Genomic DNA, 19,480 nt, shown 5'->3' on the forward strand with positions numbered 1-19,480 from the left:
TAAGATGCCTGACTTCCAAAAAGTAGGCTTAGTTCTTGAAATAGGTATGTTAACCAATTCTCTGTGTTTTATTTATTTTTTTGCAAAAAATTTAATATAGCTGGTTGGGTGCAGAGTTTGCAATTATCCATTTTGCTGGGTAGGCAAAATCCCCTACTAATTTGTTTGTTTGTTTGTTTGTTTGATTGCTCTCATTTATGTTTTACTCTCAACTAGAAAAAAAAATTTAATGATTATTTTTCTTCCTTAGACTAAACCATAAAAATGTGAACTCAATAGAGATTTATCCTGGAGATGGATCTGTTTTCAAATCAGAGGGAGCTTATTTTGGGAGGTATTTTACGTATTATTCCATTCAAGAAGGATCAGAAGAGGTAAGCTGACAATTAGGTCTCAGCTCAAGAATTTGTATATAGCTGTTTCTAAATAATTCTGAATATATATAGGAAATTTGATCTTTACATAACATTGCTTGCCTACTACTACGCAGTCTGGAGAATTCATATAACCTTTTGCCAACATTGTCACAGTGATTACTAGCCACCTTATTTTTATTGCATTTTTATCCTGTATTCTGCCAGTCATTTGCCTAAGTAATTTGTGTTTGTTTGTTTGTTTTTTAAGATTTTCTTCTTAAGTAATAAGCTCCACACCCAAGGTAGGGCTCGAACTTAACAACCTTGAGATCAAGAGTCACACACTCTACCGACCGAGCCAGCCAGGTGCCCCAATTTATGTTTAAATCGGAAGTTAAATTTAAACTTCTCATGTCATAGAATTTATCAATAAGGAAACACTAAAACCAGCAGCATTACTTTGAATCAGTATTCCTCTTTGAATTAATATATGCACATTCTTTTTTTCCCCACCATGTAACTGTTTGCATATTTAAAATACCTCTTAACTCCTAAATCTTTATATACAACTAGAAAGTTGAACAAGGGACCCTGGGTGGCACAGTCAGTTGGGCATCCAACTCTTGGTTTTGGCTCAGGTTGTGATCTCAGTGTTGTGTGATCGAGCCCCGTGGTGGGCTCCATGCTGAGCATGGAGTCTGCTTGGGATTCCCTCTCCCTCGGCCCCTCCCACCCTCTTTTAAAAAAAAAAAGAAAGAAAGTTGAACAAGATTGTTCTCTGTTTTTGAAAGTAGTAAAACATAACATGATATATTTAATCTATCAGACCAAAATGTAGTCATATGGCTATATTATTAATAGTCTACATTTGCTTGTTCCCAATCTGACATTTGACATCCACCGTTATGTAAGGATCACCGTAGTATCACCTGGCTTTGCTTTGCAGGATGGAACATAATGAATATGTTTTCTTTCCATATTACAGAGTGGAATTTTGAGTGATCATTTGTTTATCCCCTTGTTCCATCTATACTTCCCACTGCCCCTTCCACTCCCTATTTATATTTTAAGTAAATCCCAAATATCTTTCCGTTCATTAATATTTATATATATATAACATATATATAGGAACAGATTTCCCACTGGGTCTATTTGTAGGAAAGTATTCATTTATTCTATACGTATTAATTGAATACTCCTAAGCAGACACTCTGTCAGGCACTGGGTAAGGATGAAGAACTCCTGCCCTCAAGCGTTCACAGCCTAGTAGTCATTCAGATAGGTAAACGAGCAAATGAAATAAAAGTGTGACCAGTATTCTGTGTGTGTGTGTGTGTGTCTAGTGCATGAGACAGTCAATTAAACAGGCAAATAGAGTGGGTGTGCATACCTATACTGCTGACTGCTACGTATTGGGAATTTGAAATGTACAAGATAAATACGCTACATCTTCCTGGAGCTTCAGTTTTACTCAAGGTGTAAAGGGGAGGGATGATAATTTTTTTAAAAAGATTTTTATTTATTTATTTGAGAGAGAGAGAAAGCACGAGTGGGGGGGAGGGGTAAAGGGAGAGGGAGAAGCAGACTCCCTGCTGAGCAAGGAGCTTGACACAGAGCTCTTGCCCAGGACTCTGAGATCATGACCTGAGCTGAAGGTAGACGCTTAACCGACTGAGCCACCCAGGTGCCCCAGTGATGATAATTTTTATACTGAAGCAAACATATCAGGGAGGAGGAACATGAGCTTTTGGGATAAAACAGAACGTCCAGACGAGTTGTGCCTTTGTGGTGGCCTGCTTCAGGCTTCACTCTCAGACCACCTCTGTGAGCAACACTTCAGCTCTGTCCACTGGAGTGAAGAGATTTAGGAACAATTGGCTATCTTTTCAGGATAAAATTGTTTGCTCCTTACTTTAACCCATACTCAAAAATAAATTCCAGATGGATTAAAGGGCTAAATGTAAGAAACCAAACTTTCTCATGTTAGAAAATATGGAAGAACAATATTTATAATCTTGGGGGAGGGAGGTCTTCTTAAGTACAGTACAAAACACCAGAAGGCACAAAATAAAAGTTTGGCAACCTTGAAATTTTCATACTTATGTTAAATTTTAAATATTTAACTTCTGTTAAATTAGATAAAGCCAAAAAGATAAGCAAAGGCCTGGAAGAAAATATTCTACACTATAAATCAGAATAAAAAGACCAAAAAACCCCCACAAACTCTTGTAGAAAAATGAGTAAACAATAAGAATGGTTAAGCCATAGAAAAGGCAATATAAATAACTCCTAATATGTGGAAGCATATTAGGCTTTACTGCTTGCATCAAAGAAATGCAAATTAACATATGTTTTTACTCATGAAATTATCTAAAGTTTGATAGTGTCTACTATGGGCAAGGGTGTAGTGTAAAGGGTGTTTCACAGTGCTGGTTGGAGTGTAAATTGATTCACCCTTCATGAAAGACAATTTGAAATATCAAGTTAAATTGGCTAGAAATTCTGCCTCTAGGTATCTATTCTAGCAGAATATTAGCACATATATACAAAGAAATACGGCGAAGGTTGTGGATTATAGCATTGTTTGTAGTAGCAAAAAACTGGATGCAGTCTAAATGCTTATCAGTAGAGAAATGGTGAAATGAGCTTTGTGGCCAGATTATGGGGATGCTGTGCAGCAGTTTAAAGGAATGAGGAAGATGTAGATGCATACAGAGAGAGAGAGATTGAAAGATCTCCAAGACACTGAAAAAGGAAAGTTGCAGAAGAACATGTACAGTGGTATCTTCTGTAAAGAACAAAAACCCCAAACCCAAATATATTACTGTATATAATACACATGTAAATGCACAGGGGAAGATCTGGGCAGATAAAAACCAAACTGAAGGGACACCTGGGTGGCTCAGTTGGTTAAGCATCTGACTCTTGATTTTTGGCTCAGGTCATGATCTCAGGGTTGTGAGACTGAGCCCGGCATCAGGCTCCATGCTCAGCAAGGAGTCTGCTTGAGATTCTCTCTCTCCCTCTGCCTCTCACACTCGTGCTCTCTCTCTCTCTCTCTCTCAAGTAAATAGATAAATCTCTTAAACCTTAAAACTGAAGTGGTTACTTTTGGGGAGGAGTGTGGGATTTTGTGAGGGAGGAAAAGTAGGGAGGGACTTAAATCTTATATTTTTTTAGCTTTGTTTTCTTCCAAAAAAATAGTGATGTATTGCTACTTGTACACTTAAATTTTTAAATAGGAAAGATGTAATTGCTTCTGTAGAGATAAGAACTTGGTGCTCTGGAACCACATAAGGAGGGGCACCTGACCTAGTTTTGGGGGGAAAAGTCTTCTGGAGGATGACATGGCTGAGCTAGGATCTATAATTACATTATATTTTATTTTTTAAGTAATCTCTACACCCAACATGGGGCTCAAACTCCCAACCCCAAGTTCAAGAGTTGGATCAAGAGTCAGATGCTCTATTCTGAACCAGGCAGGTGTCCCTAGACCTATGATTTTAAAGAAGGAGTTATACAGAAGAAGGGTAGAGGTTGGAGGAGTATATAGCCGAGGGAACACTACTTGGCTCCACTCCTTGCATGGCTGGCTTCTTGTTGGTAAAATTTCTATTTAAATGTCATCTCCTCAAGGAGGCTTTTCCTGACTATCCAAATTCAAGAAGCTACCTATGACACGGTCTGTCATGGTACCCTCCTCTTTTTTTCTTCCCAGCAATTAATACTATGTGACATTTTCTTACTGATTAATGTTTGTTTGCTAACTTAGCCCACACTAGAAGTCAGCCCTGTCTTGTTCAACACACTATTATTGCTAGAGCATCAAAGAGGTAGATGAATGTCACCTAACTAGAGGCTGGGGCAAGTGTAGGGTGTTGAAGGAAATGAAAATGCTATAGATAGAATGCTGTAGAGATCGAGTGTTGGGGTAATGTCTGGGGAAGAGACTAAACCACTAAGTTTGGCCAGCTCCTAAAGGGGGCATGAGAAACCATATTGCTTTTGCAGAGCCACTGAAGGATTTAAGTAGGGAAGTGACATCCTATTTTTGTTAGGTCATTTCAGAGGAAGATAAACTGGAGTGGGGAAGAGGTAGACCAGTTAGAAGACATTTATAGCAGTTCAGGGAAGAAAGTATGAGGACTAGGCAGTGGTAATGAGAATGGAAACATAGGAATGGACACAAGAAATATTAAGGAAACAGAACTGATGGCTGACTGGAGATTGGGGATGAGGAAGGAGTTGAAAATGATGGCAGATTATTGAATAAATCAATGAGTGGTGGTGGCAGGCACAGTATTAAACCAAAATTTTATCAAATCTAAACTGTTTTGATGATGACTGCTTTTTTATCTTACTGGGAGGTGTCAATAAAACATTTAAATTTTGTTAGATCTCAACATCTGCCTAAAAGTGAGATACTCTTAATTATAAGATGTATCCAGATGTCATAGAGGTTAAATTGTGAAAAATGAGCACCTTAGAATTGATGAAATAGGGCAGTGGAAAAGACAAGAACTCTCAAGGAACTCAGTATCCAAAAGAAGAAGATGTAAATAGTTAAAATGCAATAGTTTGAGTGCCTATCATGTGCCTTAGCACATTGCTAATAAATGCTGGGGATACAGAGGTCAGTAAAACAGACACATCCCCTACCTTCACGAAGCTCTATTCTAGCAGGGAAGACAGACATTAAGTAAAAAAGTATTAAATTGAAATCATAATGAAAACCAAGAAGCTAGAGTGGAGGGTACTGTGCTTGTGGACATAACTAGGGATTTCACCTAGTCTGTGGGACCTCAGTAATGGCTTCCCTGAGAAGAAGGGAAAGTAGGCGTTAGACAAAGGGAGATGATGGAGGAAGGAACTGAATTCCAGGGAGAGGGAACACACCACAGGTATATATGAAGTAGAGAAGGAGAAAATGTGAATTTTGAAATGAAGGTAATTCCATTTTCTACATGTTGAAGTGAGATATCCAGCGGAGAAGCCTAGTAGAGAAGAGGAGGGACTATTTTTTGAGTACCTACTATATACTAAATTCTGTCCTGGGTACTTTATATATGTATTGTATCGTTAATCCTCAGTCTAGGTGGTAGGTAGTATCACCATTTCACAGGTAGTAGGCACCAAGGTTTAAAAAAGTCTGCATAAGGTGCGCCTGGGTGGCTCTGTCGGTTGGACCAATGACTCTTGGTTTCAGCTGGGGTCATGGTCTTCTCTCCTGGTTGTGAGATTGAGCCTGCCTGGGTGGGGCACCTGCTTACTGTGGAGTCTGCTTCAGATTCTTCCTCCCTCTCCTCCCCCGCTCTGCCCGCCCCCCCCCACCACCACTCTGCTGCATGCACTTTCTCTCTCTCTCTCATGAATGAATGAATGGATGAATAAAATCTTAAAAAAACCCAAAAGGTTACATAAACCTGCCCGTCATTATAATTAGTAAGAGGCATACTTGTGATTTGAATCCAGCTTTGTCTTAACTTCAAAGCCCATCTTCTCTCACTGATGGTAAAGCATGTATGGGCTATATTCTCTTGTGGTTCAGATTAGATCTGTGCTACTTCTTAGCCCTCAAATTTCGGTTTCCTCATCTAAAAGAAATAGGCATTAATAGTTCTTATCTCAGAATTGTTTTGAGGAGTAAATGAAATAACCATGTAAATTACATAGCATAGCACCTAGCATATAGTATCTGTTCAATAAATGTTAGCTGTTGATATTATATTTATTATGAACACAACTTTGGACTCTGCTGGTATTACCCAGGAAGAAGTCAGGAAATCAGAAAACAAGGCTGGAGACAGAACCCAGGGAAACACAAGTGTTAAAGAGCCTGAGAAAGAGGGAATTCAAAGGGAATAACAAATTTTTTTTTTTTTAATTCAAGAAGCTGAGCTTATACATAATATGTCTTCCACAAGCTGTAGCAATAGTTCTTCCATTAAGAAAACATAATAAAATTATATAATTTGTTCAATTAAAATAGTTTTTTAAACCTATATAGGCTTTTTTTTTTTTTTTTTGGTCTAAAGGTAAAGTGAGGCTTATATGATAAGTTTTCTGCTAAGGTGTAAGAAAATTAATTTGGTTGCCATATTAAGTATAGCCAAAATTTAAAGTGGGCAGTAAGTTATAGGGTATTAGAATGCAACTTTTGTAACTATCCAGGATGAAAGCTAGACTTAAAAAAAAATGGGAAAAAAGGAAAAGCATAAAATAACTTTAAAAATATACCTTTTATGGGCTTTTAAGTTAAAATAACTGCTTGCATCGTCACAATATAAATACAAAATTTAAAAAGAAGAGTTAACTAATAATGGCCAGGATTTATTATTGAGCTATTTCATTTTAAATTAATTTTCAGAGAGAAGAGAAAACTTACTCAGTAAATAACCTTCCTCCGGACAGACCAGGAAGTCTGTTCTCTGTGTGTTCTCTACTTAAACAGGCAACCAGGTAAGTTCTTCACATTCATCTGACTCAAGTGTTATGTGTCTGAGAACCCTGATACATTTTCTGGTGGCTAGGGGAAGACTAAAAATTTGTTGGTACAGTGGAAATATGTGTCTTTGGTAGAATCTGTCAAGTTTTCTGGTCTCTTCATTTATAAAATAAGGTAATCACATCATTATAAGAGTACTTCTGGCTTTGACAAACCTTGCAGGTGCTGTGAATCCATCACCTCTTAGAAAGGAGCACCTCAAAAGTCTCCATTTGGAGTCATTTCATTGCCAAAAAATTAGAGGAGTAGCCTTCACTATGTAAGATTAACACAAAGGAAAGCAACCCCCCTTCCAGGGCATAAAGGATTTCTGGAAGAAAAGTGTTCTGAACCTATTTTAGTGGAAATGAGTTACTTGCCTAACATGTTGTAGAGCAGTAAGAATGCGATGCTAGAATTGGAAAATGCCATTATTTGCAAATGTTTAAGTACTGTTTTTCATGTTCACAGAATTCTTCAACACTGTGCCAAGACAAGGCTTTCTTTAAGCCATAATTATCATATATGCTGCTGGAAAATGGTATCTTAAAATTATTATTATTTTAAAGATTTTTATTTTTAAGTAATCTCTATACCCAGTTTAGGGCCCGACTCACAATCCTGAGATCAAGAGTCACATGCTCCACTGACTGAGTCAGCCAGGGGCCCCTTAAAATTATTTTAGAAAGAAGATTTTTAAAATTATTTTATTGTTTGCATACATACCTCTAAGTTCAATTTACTTTCATCTAAGTCATGTGAGAAATTCTTTGTAACATTAATATTGGTTTATTCAGAAAAATATCCACTTACTAGAAAAACACTGCAAGATCCAGCTTTTATGTTATACTTTGTCTATAATTTGTTTTTGTTTCTTTTTTCTTAGTGGAGGGGGAAGGGCAGGGAATTGATTGGATTTGAAGTTTGTGGAAACATAGTTCTTTTAAACTATGATATTACAGTATTCTACTGTATTTCCATAACTGTACAAGTAAATTCTTTAACGTTGACTTAAAGGAAGTGATTCTCAGACTTTGATTTCTATTATCTGTACTAATTTAGTTATAAACCTATACGTTGCTGTAGTTCCTAATGTTTTTCTATGTTCTGTGTAAAATTCAGCACAACAGTGACTTTACAAAGATATTAGAACTTAATCTGCTTGTAATAGACTAATTTGGGTATCCACTTCTGGAAAAGTCAAAATATATGTAAGGATTCTACAATATTCAACTTCTGAATAAAGTTGCTTCTTAGTTTATTAATCATTTAAGTAATAATGGATAACTCTCTTTCCTGCTATTTTTATTAACTTGATTTTAGGTACCTGGGATAAATGATAGCAGTATACTGCCTTTGCTTTTGAGAGAATCAATCATACCCAGCGTGGGAAGATTTCTTGCATACTCTGATGACAAAGTACATGCTGTCTTTTTAGATGGCATTACTCTAACCCTAAATTGGAATTTCAGCTCTTTTATTGAAAAGAGACAGGTGATTATATTTCAGACTGAAATCTATTTTTTATTGTTTTTTTATCTGTGGAAATAGAACAAAGAAAATAAAGTAGCACACTATTTCAATTTATTTTTTGAACTATAAAATCTGTTAAGAAGCTTTAGTGATCTCATTGGATTTCCTAGCAAAAATCAGAAAGGATGACAAAGAATCATTTTTATAAAGGTAACTGATTATATAGAGAAGGACTGGTATAGAGGGGTGGTTAAATAATACCCATAATCCATGTAAAAGATAACTTTTAAATTAATCAAAATAAAGTTTTAATGATTCATCTACTTATTTTTTAAATTGATAATTTAAAGAGGCTTTTGTTGCATTTCATGTTTGTTTTTTGTTTCAGTTTTGGAATGATAAAACTTACCTTTCCTCTTTGCTTCTTAAGGTAAATCAAGGTCTCAATTTAGGTTGGTGTAAGTTAACTTTTCCCGATGGACAAGATCAGTTAATTCAAATTGAACACCCTGGACCATACGAAAGGTACTGAAAAGCAGTTTTAAAAATTCTTTTCCTTTTCTTTTTTTTTTTTTTAAGTTTTTATTTATTTATTTGTCAGAGAGAGAGAGAGCACAAGCAGGGGGAGCGGCAGGCAAAAGGAGAGGGAGAAGCAGGCTCCCTGCTGAGCAGAGAGCCCAACCTGGGGCTTGATCCCAGGACCCTGGGATTGTGACCTGAGCCAAAGGGAGACGCTTAACCTACTGAGCCACCCAAGTGCCCCTAAAAATTATTTTCATGATAGTAAGTAAATTTTACTTTTAGACAGAGGGGAAGCATATAAACATGATTTAAATGTTATATATATTTTTAGTTTTTCCAGGTAGATAATGTACATGATGTCATTTCAATAGGTTTCAGAATTTACAGTAATATTGGCATCTAGCATAACTAAATAAATCAAGTCAACTTTAATCATTTCCATTTGTATTCGAGTGGTTTGTCAAAATAAATGTTTTAAATATAACTGGCTTGCTGTGGAAATTGGACTGTGGACAGCTGTGTTACCAATGAACTAATTAATGCCTTAACCAATTTGAGGTAAGGTTTGCACAAATAACTAAACTTAGGTATATTTCTGTAAAGTGGAATAAAATTAATTCGCTGATGCTTAAGTTGGAGAAGATTCTTGAAATCAGCTTTTTATGAATATGCTTTTTTGCTTTTGTTTTATGTAATTTGTTATCAGTCAACTTGCAATGTTCTCGACATGTTAGTGATTTTACTTGAGAATATTCACAAAAGAATTGCTTTTTTACCTCATGAATTTATTTTTCTGTTGGGAGTTTTGGTGTAAATGCTCCAACATTCATTGCTAGTTTGAATAATTTGCATCAAAAATACAGTGTCTTGAGGCCCCTGGGTGGCTCAGTTGGTTAAGCGTCTGACTCTTGATTTTGGCTGAGGTCATGATCTCAGGGTTGTGGGATCAAGCCCTGAGTCTGCTTGAGATTCTCTCCCTCTCCTCCTCTCCTCTCCCCTTCCTCTGCTTGCATGTGCACCCGAGCATGCTCTTTCTCTCTCTAAAATAAATAAATAAATCTTTAAAAAAACTAGTCTTTGGCAAACATCACTATTTGTTTCAGCCCATCACTTCAGATCATTCATTTTATTGACCTTGATACTTGTTTTTTGTATTCAGTGAGTTATATATAATTACACTTTTATGTATGTGTGTGTGGGGGAATTAATGGGTGTGTTCTGGTTTAAATTTTATTTTATTTTTTTATTTTTGGTGGGGGATTTTTGTTTTTTTAATATATATATTTTTAATTTTAGAAAGCAAATGCTTGCTTAGTCATAAAGACATTTTCGTTATAAAACATAATGAAACTCATTTTACTTTGTAAAACTAAAAGGATACTTTAGACATTTGAATTTGAATTTTGAGTGAAATCCAAGTATCACTTTGTTCTGATTCTTAAATCTCATCTTTATTAATCATGACTATGAGTAAATCATTTTCTCCTTGCTGAATAATGAGAAAAACTTGCCTTTTCCATTTCCTTTAAAAAACATTCAAAAAATTGCCCAGTAAATGCCTCGCTTGGGAATTTCTTTATCCTTTTCCCCAAGTTGTCTTAATGATTTTTCCTTTTTAAAAAATGCTTTTATAAATATACAAGTTCATTTTTCAAATACCTCTTTTATTTTTCAATCTAGCTATGTGATAGCGGTTGTATCATGGTGCAGAAGACTGACCCAGACTAGTGAGAGAGAGATGCCCACACATTCTTCATCTCCTGTTATTGAAGAAAATTGGTATTAATATTTCTTTTAAACTTCATCTGTGTAGAAGAGACACAAAAGTTAAAAATGTCAAATGGTAAACTCCTAAGACTTTTCCTGATAGCTTAAGCTTGAAAATAATTTATCTTTAATCAGATATCTAATTTATTACATTTCATCATATTTTATCTGAGGTCAGAAAATTGCATTGAAAACTTCATATCAAAATGGGTGACTTTTAATGTGCTAAATTCATCCTGAAAACTTTATGGAAAAATTTAAAGGAGATTTTTAAAATTTTAGTAATATTAAAAGAAATAAAATGTTGACTAACATAATAAACTTTCAGAAAAAGTTGATTTTGAAATCGCTTCTATCGTGTTAATTACCTTTCCCAACTTAACTGGAAAATCAGCAAATAAAGTATTTTAGTCCTTCCTGTGTGCCTTTCAGTGTGCAGGGGACTGGAACTGGGCTTCAAAGGAATATTTAGGGAAATTAAGACATTTTAGGGAGGGAGCAAGAGCAGAGGTAAAAAGCATATTTTGTCCTGTGGAGACAGTGAGAAAATAGTTTTTATGGAGCAGAAGCTATCTGTTAGGCGGTAGTGTGAGTTTCGGTGGATAGAAATGGATCTTGTGATCAGTAGAGGAGTTCAGACTTGATAGAATTACAAGTTCCTAAGTAGAACAAATGGCAGAAAGAAAGGTCATTAGGAAGGTTAGTATCACTGAGAGGATAATCTGAATATACAGGTATCCCCCACTTTTCGAAAGTTTGCATTACACCACTTCGCTTTTACGAAAGACCTACATCAGTGTGTACCCATTTTTCTATGGACATACCACCCTGAACATACCTGATCTTTTCTCATCTCAGAAACTAAGCAGGGTGGGGCCTCGTTAGTACTTGGATGGGAGTATGTACCTGTTTTTGCTAACTGAAAGAAATCCAAAAAGGATTTTTGCTTTTAAGAAAAAAGGCAAAAAGTGAAAATAGCATTCAGTATTTGTTTTGCAATGAGCTCTTATAGAGGCAGTTTGCACCCCAAGCAGGGAGAGTGGTACCTCCGAGCTCCTTCCCTGGAACTACACTCAGCATCTCAGCTTCAAGCCGCCATAGCTTTGAACGTGTCTGTGAGCCTCTGTGCTTCATCTCAATTTATTTTGTGCATCCATTAGCAAGATGAGTCCTCAGGTGTCAAAAAAAAAGCCTAAGAGAGGTTATTTTTTGCATGTGGGAATGATCAAAAAATTTTCCATAAAAATTAATGGTAATTGTTTTTCAGCTTTTGGATAGTGGAGGAAACCTGTATTGGAAAAGAGGGGAGGCGCTTGGGTAGCTCAGTATGTTAAGCGTCTGCCTTTGGCTCAGGTCATGATCCCAGAGTCCTGGGATCGAGTCCTGCATGGGGCTCCCTGTTCAGTGGGGAGTCTGCTTCTCCCTCTCCCTCTGCTGCTCCCCCTGCCTGTGTGCTCTCTCTCTCTCTCTCTGTGTCAAATAAATAAATAAAATCTTTTTTAAAAAAAAAAGGAAAAGAGGTATAACAGGAACAATTTAGGAAGGTTTAGGGTAGTTTTGTAAGGTGTCTTAGCATAGCATGGTGAAAAAAATATAAACATTAAACCTGATCCTTCCTTATCACCTTTTCCTAAATTACTTAGAGAAAGAGATACAAATCAAATCAGTCGATGTTATTTAATATCTTAGGTCTCCTAAGAATTCAGCTTTCCAGATCTTCCATTCTTCAGCTACAGCCTGTTTGGGAGCAGAAAAGTTGCCCAAGTAGCTGGCAAAAAATGTAGTTGGGATGAAAGGGAAATTGTATATGACTATAGGATTGGCCAGGTCACTTCATCATCACTCAGCTGACAAGGTTTTTAAGATGCTGGCCTTTTCATATGAAGGCTTTGAAGAGGATAACTGTCAAGACATACTACAATGTGAGGGCGTGAGGGAAGTGCATATTGGTGATAGTAGCTCTGGGGGGAAGCAACAAGGAGCAGCAGAAAGACAAAGGAACTGAGGAAGAGTAGGGAGAGGAGAGGCAGTCCCTGACAATAGCTCCATTTCCCTTGCAATGCCTAAGACCTCTCCACTGTGATTTGTTTCCTTGTCAAAGAAGGAGGGTTGAAGGAAGAGAAGTGATTGCACAATGAAGAGCTACCTGAATTTATTTCAGTATTTTTTTTCCAACTCACCTTCTATTATTAATTTACTGATTCAACTTTTTTTTTTTTAATTTATTTGACAGAGAGAGAGAGAGCACAAGCAGGGGGAGTGGCAGAGGGAGAGGGAGAAGCAGATCCCCGCTGAGCAGGGAACCCGATGTGGGGCTCATTCCCAGGACCCTGGGATCATGACCTGAGCCGAAGGCAGATGCTTAACCGACTGAGCCACCCAGGCACCCCTGATTCAACTTTTTAATAGGGATGCTAGTCAAAACATAGAACAGCAGATCGTTCACAAGAAGTTGGTTCATCATATGAGCAACAGCATAAAGGTAGTTTGTATTTGTTTGCTTATGGCCAGAAAAATATGTCATATGTGGGGAAGAAATGTGTTTTGCAATGATGAAGAATCAGCAGACTTTGGAGTATGTCATATCCAAGTCTTTACCACAGATGCTTAAAATGTTGAAAGATCTCTTTCATTCTCCATCCATAGGCTAGAGTACAAGGAAAGAGTGCAAGTTGACAAGTACTGTAGTAAAGCCAGTAAAGCAGACAAGTTCTATACCCCTTTGTGAACTGTGAAGACTATTCTAGTGACTTGAATAGAGAGATCTTTTAGATATTAAAGTCCTCGTTAATTTTGCAGAGAGCTAGTTGAGTTACACTGTTTTCTAGTTGTGTCCACTGCTCATATTTCATTCTAGCTTAATGAGGAAAAAGAACACACACATAAGAGATTCTGCTGGAGTTGTACAAATTTAGCCCTCTGCCCCTTACCAGTTGCCCCAATATCTGTTTCTGTGGAACATGGTAAGAGCTAATGTTCATCGTGTTAACCCTTCCAATCAAGGAGAAGAGAATGTTTAGTATACTGTGTTTAATAAAACAATAGTCTATTCTAGAAGAAATTTAATAGAAAATACTTATTATTTGGGGGTACCTGGGTGGCTCAGTCGGTTAAGCGTCCAACTCTTGATTTTGGCTCAGGTCATGATCTCAGGGTTGTGAGATAGAGCCCTGTGTGGGGCTCCATGTTAGGCATGGAGACTGTTTAAGATTATTTCTCTCCCTCTGCCCCCCACCTTCTCCAAAGGAAGGGAGGGAGGTTGGGAGGGAGGAAGGAAAGAAGGAAGGAAGGAGGGAAGGAAGGAAGGAAAAGGGAAGGAGGGAAGGAAATAAAAGGGAAGGAAGGACTTACTATGTTTTGACACCTAATTCAACTGTGTAAAAACTTGGCTCTCCAAAACTGTTTCCTAAGAGTTCATATAAATGAGGTCTTATTATATGTGCAAAGTACAGAAGAAAAAGAAAAACATCCTTTCTCCTGAAAAAGACAATCTAGGTATGAAGATCAGAAAATTAAAGAGTTTAAGAGAAGGTATTGCAAATAAGTATATGATTAGTTGACATAAGGCTATAGGAATTTAAGGAAGGAGAGAGCACTCTTTTCATAGAAATGATAGGATTTTACTAGCTTTTTATTTTTTTTTTAAGATTTTATTTATTTATTTGAGAGAGAGAGAAGGAGAGAGTGTGTGCATGCACTCGCATGCAAGAATGGGGGGAGGGTCAGAGGAGGAGGTAGAGGGACAAGCCGACTCCCTACAGAGCATGGAGCCTGATGCGGGGCTCCATCCCATGACCCTGAGATCATGACCTGAGCCGAAATCAAGAGTCGGCTGCTTAACTGACTGAGCCACCCAGGCGCCCCTAATCTTAGTAGGTTTTTAAAGCTTGACTAAACTCTGAGGAGGAAAGCAGAGGGTATGCCAGGTTAGTATTAAGAAGTTGTAGCAGGCCGGGCCTGTGGGTGGAGAGGGTCCTAAAGGAATGGTGCCTGGCACTCCAGCAGAATATGGTAGAGGGAGAGAAGAGTATGAAGGCCCAAACAAAAAGCTCTGATTTTATTTTTTTTTTTTTGATGTGATATCTATGTGATTTCATTCCAGTTTGTTTTTGTCTTTTCTTGGTTAGATACCAGTCCTTTAAATTCTTGCATTTTAGTGAGAAAGCTACCTCTTTATGGATGTTAGCAGTTTATTGACCTAATATTTGCAAATGGTCTGTTTGGGCAGGCAAAATTAGGTAATACAGTGTTTCAAACGGGAATTTTTTCCTTTTTATTTCCTTCCTTTATTAACTGTATAATGTCCCTCAAGTTATGGCAGTGTACCTTGTACTGCTGAATTTCCAAAGTGTACCTTTTTTTTTTACTGTGCTTCAAATAAATAGAAAAAAATGGTTATTTAAAAAAAAAAGAAGAGTTATAGCAAGAATGCCCATTATATTCACACATCAATACCTCATTCAAAAGTCCTTGAGGTGGGGACTTTTATTCATTTTCCTTATTCATTCAAAGCACTCAAGTATCGGTTGAGTCAAGTTGATGTGTTGCTAAATAAAGCCAATATAAAGAGAATTCTTTTTTTTTTAAGATTTTATTTTTAAGTAATTACACCCAACATGGAGCTTGAACTTACAACCCCAAGATCAAGAGTCACCAAGCTGCACTGACTGAGCCAGCCAGGCACCCCTATAAAGAGAATTCTTAACTTCTGGGCTCTTCTACCTACAGTTCTAAATTTTATGAAAAAAAATTAAGTATGCCTATTTGAAATATTGTAGCTATAAAAGACTCAGATAACTATCATGAACTTACTTTTTTTCTTTTTGCACAGGTCTGTGGCCTCTGAACTTGAAAAGATAAAGAAATTTAACTGTATCCTTTAAACTGAATTTATTGTCCTGCATAATTACCCCTTTCCATTCTAGGCTTACTTCATGACTCTGTACTTTATATTAATCCATACTTATATATTCTGAAGCTTTATTGAATAACATTAAGATATATCTTGTCTATAGAAGGTACATCATGTCAATATTTATACTTTTGAGTGGGCTTAAAGAGGGCAAAAGACAGTGAGCTAGGGATAGGTCTACGAAGACTTATTCACTTATATAATTATATTCTAAATTATAACAGACCTATGTCTTTTTCTTTCTTTTTTTTTTAGGATATTTATTATGAATTATTTTTAATTTCAGCCTTATTGAGGTATAATTGACAAAAATTGTAAGATAGTTAAAGATATTAACAAAATTGTAAGATGTTTAAAGTGTACATCATGGTGATTTCACACACATATATATTTTGAAAGGATTACCCTGTCTTGTTAATTAACACCTACATCACCTCACATATCTGTCCCTTCCTCCCCACTCTTTTTTTTGGTAAGAACGTATGAGTTTCATCCTCCCAGCAAACCTCAACCATACAACACAATGTTATCTACTGTAGTCACCATGTTATATATTAGATCCTTAGACCTTATACTTTTTAAAGCTCAAAGTTTTTATCCTTTAACCAGTCTCTATTTTATCCACCTCCCAGCCCCTGGAAACCATCCTTTTTACACTCTGTTTTGGTCAGTTTGACTTTTGAAAAAAGTTCCATTCCACACATAAGTGACACTGTACAGTATTTGTCTTTCTCTGTCTGGCTTGTTTCACTTAGCATAATGCCCTCAGGATCCATCTGTGTGGTTGTAAATGGCAGGATTTCCTTATTTCTCATGGTTGAATAGTATTCCATTGTGTACCTATACCATATCTTTTTCCATTCATTTGTTGATGGACACTTCGGTTGTTTCCATATCTTGGCTATTGTGAATAATGCTGCAGTGAACATGGGAGTGCAGATCTCTTTGAGATCCTAATGTCATTTCTTTTGGATCTATATCCAGAATTGGGATTGCTGGATGGTATGGTAATTCTTTTTTTTTTTAAATTTTTTGAGGAGCTTCCATACTGTTTTCCATAGTGGCTATACCAATTTACATTTACACCAAGGTACACAGGGTTTTCTTTTCTCCACATCCTCACCAACGCTTATTAACTATTATCTTTTGGATGATAGCCATTCTAATAGGTATGAGGTGATACCTCATTGTGGTTTTGATTTGCATTTCCATAATGATTAGTGATACTGAGCACCCTTCCGTATACCTGTTGACCATTTGTAGGTCTTTGGAAAAATGTCTATTTAGTTCCTCTGCCCATTTTTTAATCAGATTTTTTTGCTATTTGTATGAGCTCTTTATGTATTTTGGACATTAACCTCTTACCAGATATATATTCAAATATATTCTCTGATCCCATAAGTTGTCTTTTCATTTTGTTGATGGTATCCTTTCCTATATAGAAGCTTTTTAGTGTGATGTAGTTCCATTTGTTTATTTTTGCTTTTGTTGCCTTTGCTTTAGGTATCAGATCCAAAAAATCACTGCCAAGGCTGATGTCAAAGAGCTTACCCCCTATTTTCCTCTAGGGGTTTTACGGTTTCAGGTCATATGTTCAAGTCTTCAGTCCATTTTGAGTTGATTTTTGTGTATGGTGTAAGATAGGGATCCAGTTCTCCCAACACCATTTATTGAAGAGCCTATCTTTTCCCCACTGTATATTCTTGGCTCCTTTGTTGTAAATCAATTGGCCATGTATGCATGAGTTCCTTTTTTTTTTCTTTTAAGATTTTATTTGAGAGACAGAGAAAGCACACACACGCAGTCTAGGGGAGGAGCAGAGGGAGAGGGACAAGTAGACTCTGTGCTGAGCACAGAGCCCAATGTGGGGCTCGATCTCATGACCCAAAGATCATGACCTGAGCCAAAATCAAGAGTCAGATGCTCAACTGACTGAGCCACCCATGTGCACTGCATGGGTTTATTTCTAGGCTCTCTGTTCTGTTCCATTGATCTATGTGTCTGTTTTTATGCCCATGCCATACTTTTGGGATTACTATAACTTTGTGATATAGTTTGAAATCAGGAAGTATTATGCCTCCAGCTTTGTTTTTCTTAAAATTGTTCTGGCTATTTGGGTTTTTTTGTGGTTCCACAGAAATTTTAAGATTGTTTGTTCTATTTCTTTGTAAAATGCTGTTGGAATTTGATAGAGATTGCATTGAATTTGTAGATTGCTTTGGGTGGCATGGACATTTTTACAATATTAATTCTTCCAATTCATGAGTACAAAATATCTTTCCATTTATTTATGTCTTCTTCAGTTTCCATCATAAATGTCTTTCAGTATACAGATCTTTTACCTCCTTGCTTAAATATAGTCCTAGGAATTTTATTCTTTTTGATATAATTATAAATGGGATTGTTTTCTTAATTTCTGATAGTTATTAGTGAATGGAAATATAAATGATTTTTGTGTATTGATTTTATATCCTGAAACCTTACTGAATTTATTAGTTCTTTTTTTTCTAAGAGAGAGAGAGGAAGGGGAGGGGCAGAGAGAGAGAGAGAGAATTTTATTTATTTATTTATTTTTAAAGATTTTATTTATTTGAGAGAGAGCATGAGAGAGCACAAGCAATGGAGAGGGAGAAGCAGGCTGCCCATTGAGCAGGGAGCCCGATGCAGGACTTGATCTCGGGACCCCGAGATCATGACCTGAGCCGAAGGCAGACATTTAATGGACTGAGCCAACTGGTCCTGGGCTCTTATTTGTTGGGAGATTTTGGATTACTGATTCAATTTCCTTATTAGTGATTGGTCTATTCAGATTTTCTATTTTAAGATTCAGTCTTGGTAGGTTGTATGTTTCTAGGAATTTTTTTTTTTTTAAGATTTTTTATTTTTTATTAGAGAGAGAGTACAAGCAGGGGGAGTGGCAGGCAGAGGGAGAGGGAGAAACGGGCTCCCTGCTAAGCAGGGAGCCCGACATGGGGCTCGATCCCAGGACCCTGGAATCATGACCTGGGCCAAAGGCAGCCGCTTAACTGACTGAGCCACCCAGGTGCCCGTTTCTAGGAATTTATCTGTTTCTTCTAGGTTGTCTAATTTGTTGGAATATAATTTGACTCATTTTTCTTTTTTTTTTTTTAAAGATTTTATTTATTTGACAGAGAGAGAGACAGCTAGAGAGGGAACACAAGCAGGGGGAGTGGGAGAGGGAGAAGCAGGCTTTCCGTCGAGCAGGGAGCCCAATGCGGGGCTCGATCCCAGGACCCTGGAATCATGACCTCAGCCGAAGGCAGGCGCTTAACGACTGAGCCACCCAGGCGCCCCTTGACTCATTTTTCTTATGAAATCTTTTGTTCTGTACATTCCTACCCCATTCATCTAATTTATCATGTGATTTTTTTAAAGATTTTATTAATTTACTTGAGAGAGAGGGAGTGAGAGAGCATGAGAACGGGGACGATCAGAGGGAGAAGCAGACTCCCTGCTGAGCAGGGAGCTTGATGCGGGACTCGATCCCAGGAGTCCGGGATCATGACCTGAGCCCAAGGCAGTCGCCTAACCAACTGAGCCACCCAGGCACCCTTATCATGTGATTTTTCTGTAGTCCTATTCAAATAATAAAGTAGCCCTGCATCAGAGGACAGGTTTCTTTCCACTCTATATCATTTATTTATTTATTTATTTATTCATTCGTTCATTCATTCATTCATTCATTCATTCATTTTTTTTTTTTTTTTTAAAGATTTTATTTGACAGAGAAAGAGATAGTGAGAGCAAGAATACAAGCAGGGGGAGCTGGAGAGGGAGAAGCAAGCTTCCTGCGGAGCAGGGAACCCAATGCGGGGCTGGATCCCAGGACCCTGGGATCATGACCTGAGCCAAAGGCAAACGCTTAACAACTGAACCACCCAGGCGCCCCGAGAGAGAATCTTTTTTTTTTTTTTTTTAAAGATTTTATTTATTTATTTGAGAGAG

The 19,480-nt window shown here is 37.1% G+C and overlaps 1 protein-coding gene across 1 annotated transcript in view; it reads left to right on the forward strand.

Annotated features, from left to right (window-relative positions):
• The window catches only part of C7H5orf34 (chromosome 7 C5orf34 homolog), a 30,508-nt gene that overhangs the window by 9,513 nt on the left and 1,515 nt on the right, over positions 1-19,480 (forward strand). Inside the window, exons 5-11 of the mRNA XM_021696635.2 lie at positions 251-374; positions 6,724-6,815; positions 7,312-7,381; positions 8,164-8,334; positions 8,744-8,838; positions 10,516-10,614; positions 15,434-15,474. Of these exons, the coding sequence (XP_021552310.1) occupies positions 251-374; positions 6,724-6,815; positions 7,312-7,381; positions 8,164-8,334; positions 8,744-8,838; positions 10,516-10,614; positions 15,434-15,474 (692 nt within the window). The remainder of the gene's footprint in view (positions 1-250; positions 375-6,723; positions 6,816-7,311; positions 7,382-8,163; positions 8,335-8,743; positions 8,839-10,515; positions 10,615-15,433; positions 15,475-19,480) is intronic.

This window comes from Neomonachus schauinslandi, chromosome 7 (genome assembly GCF_002201575.2).
Source record: "Neomonachus schauinslandi chromosome 7, ASM220157v2, whole genome shotgun sequence".
Lineage (NCBI taxonomy): Eukaryota > Metazoa > Chordata > Mammalia > Carnivora > Phocidae > Neomonachus > Neomonachus schauinslandi.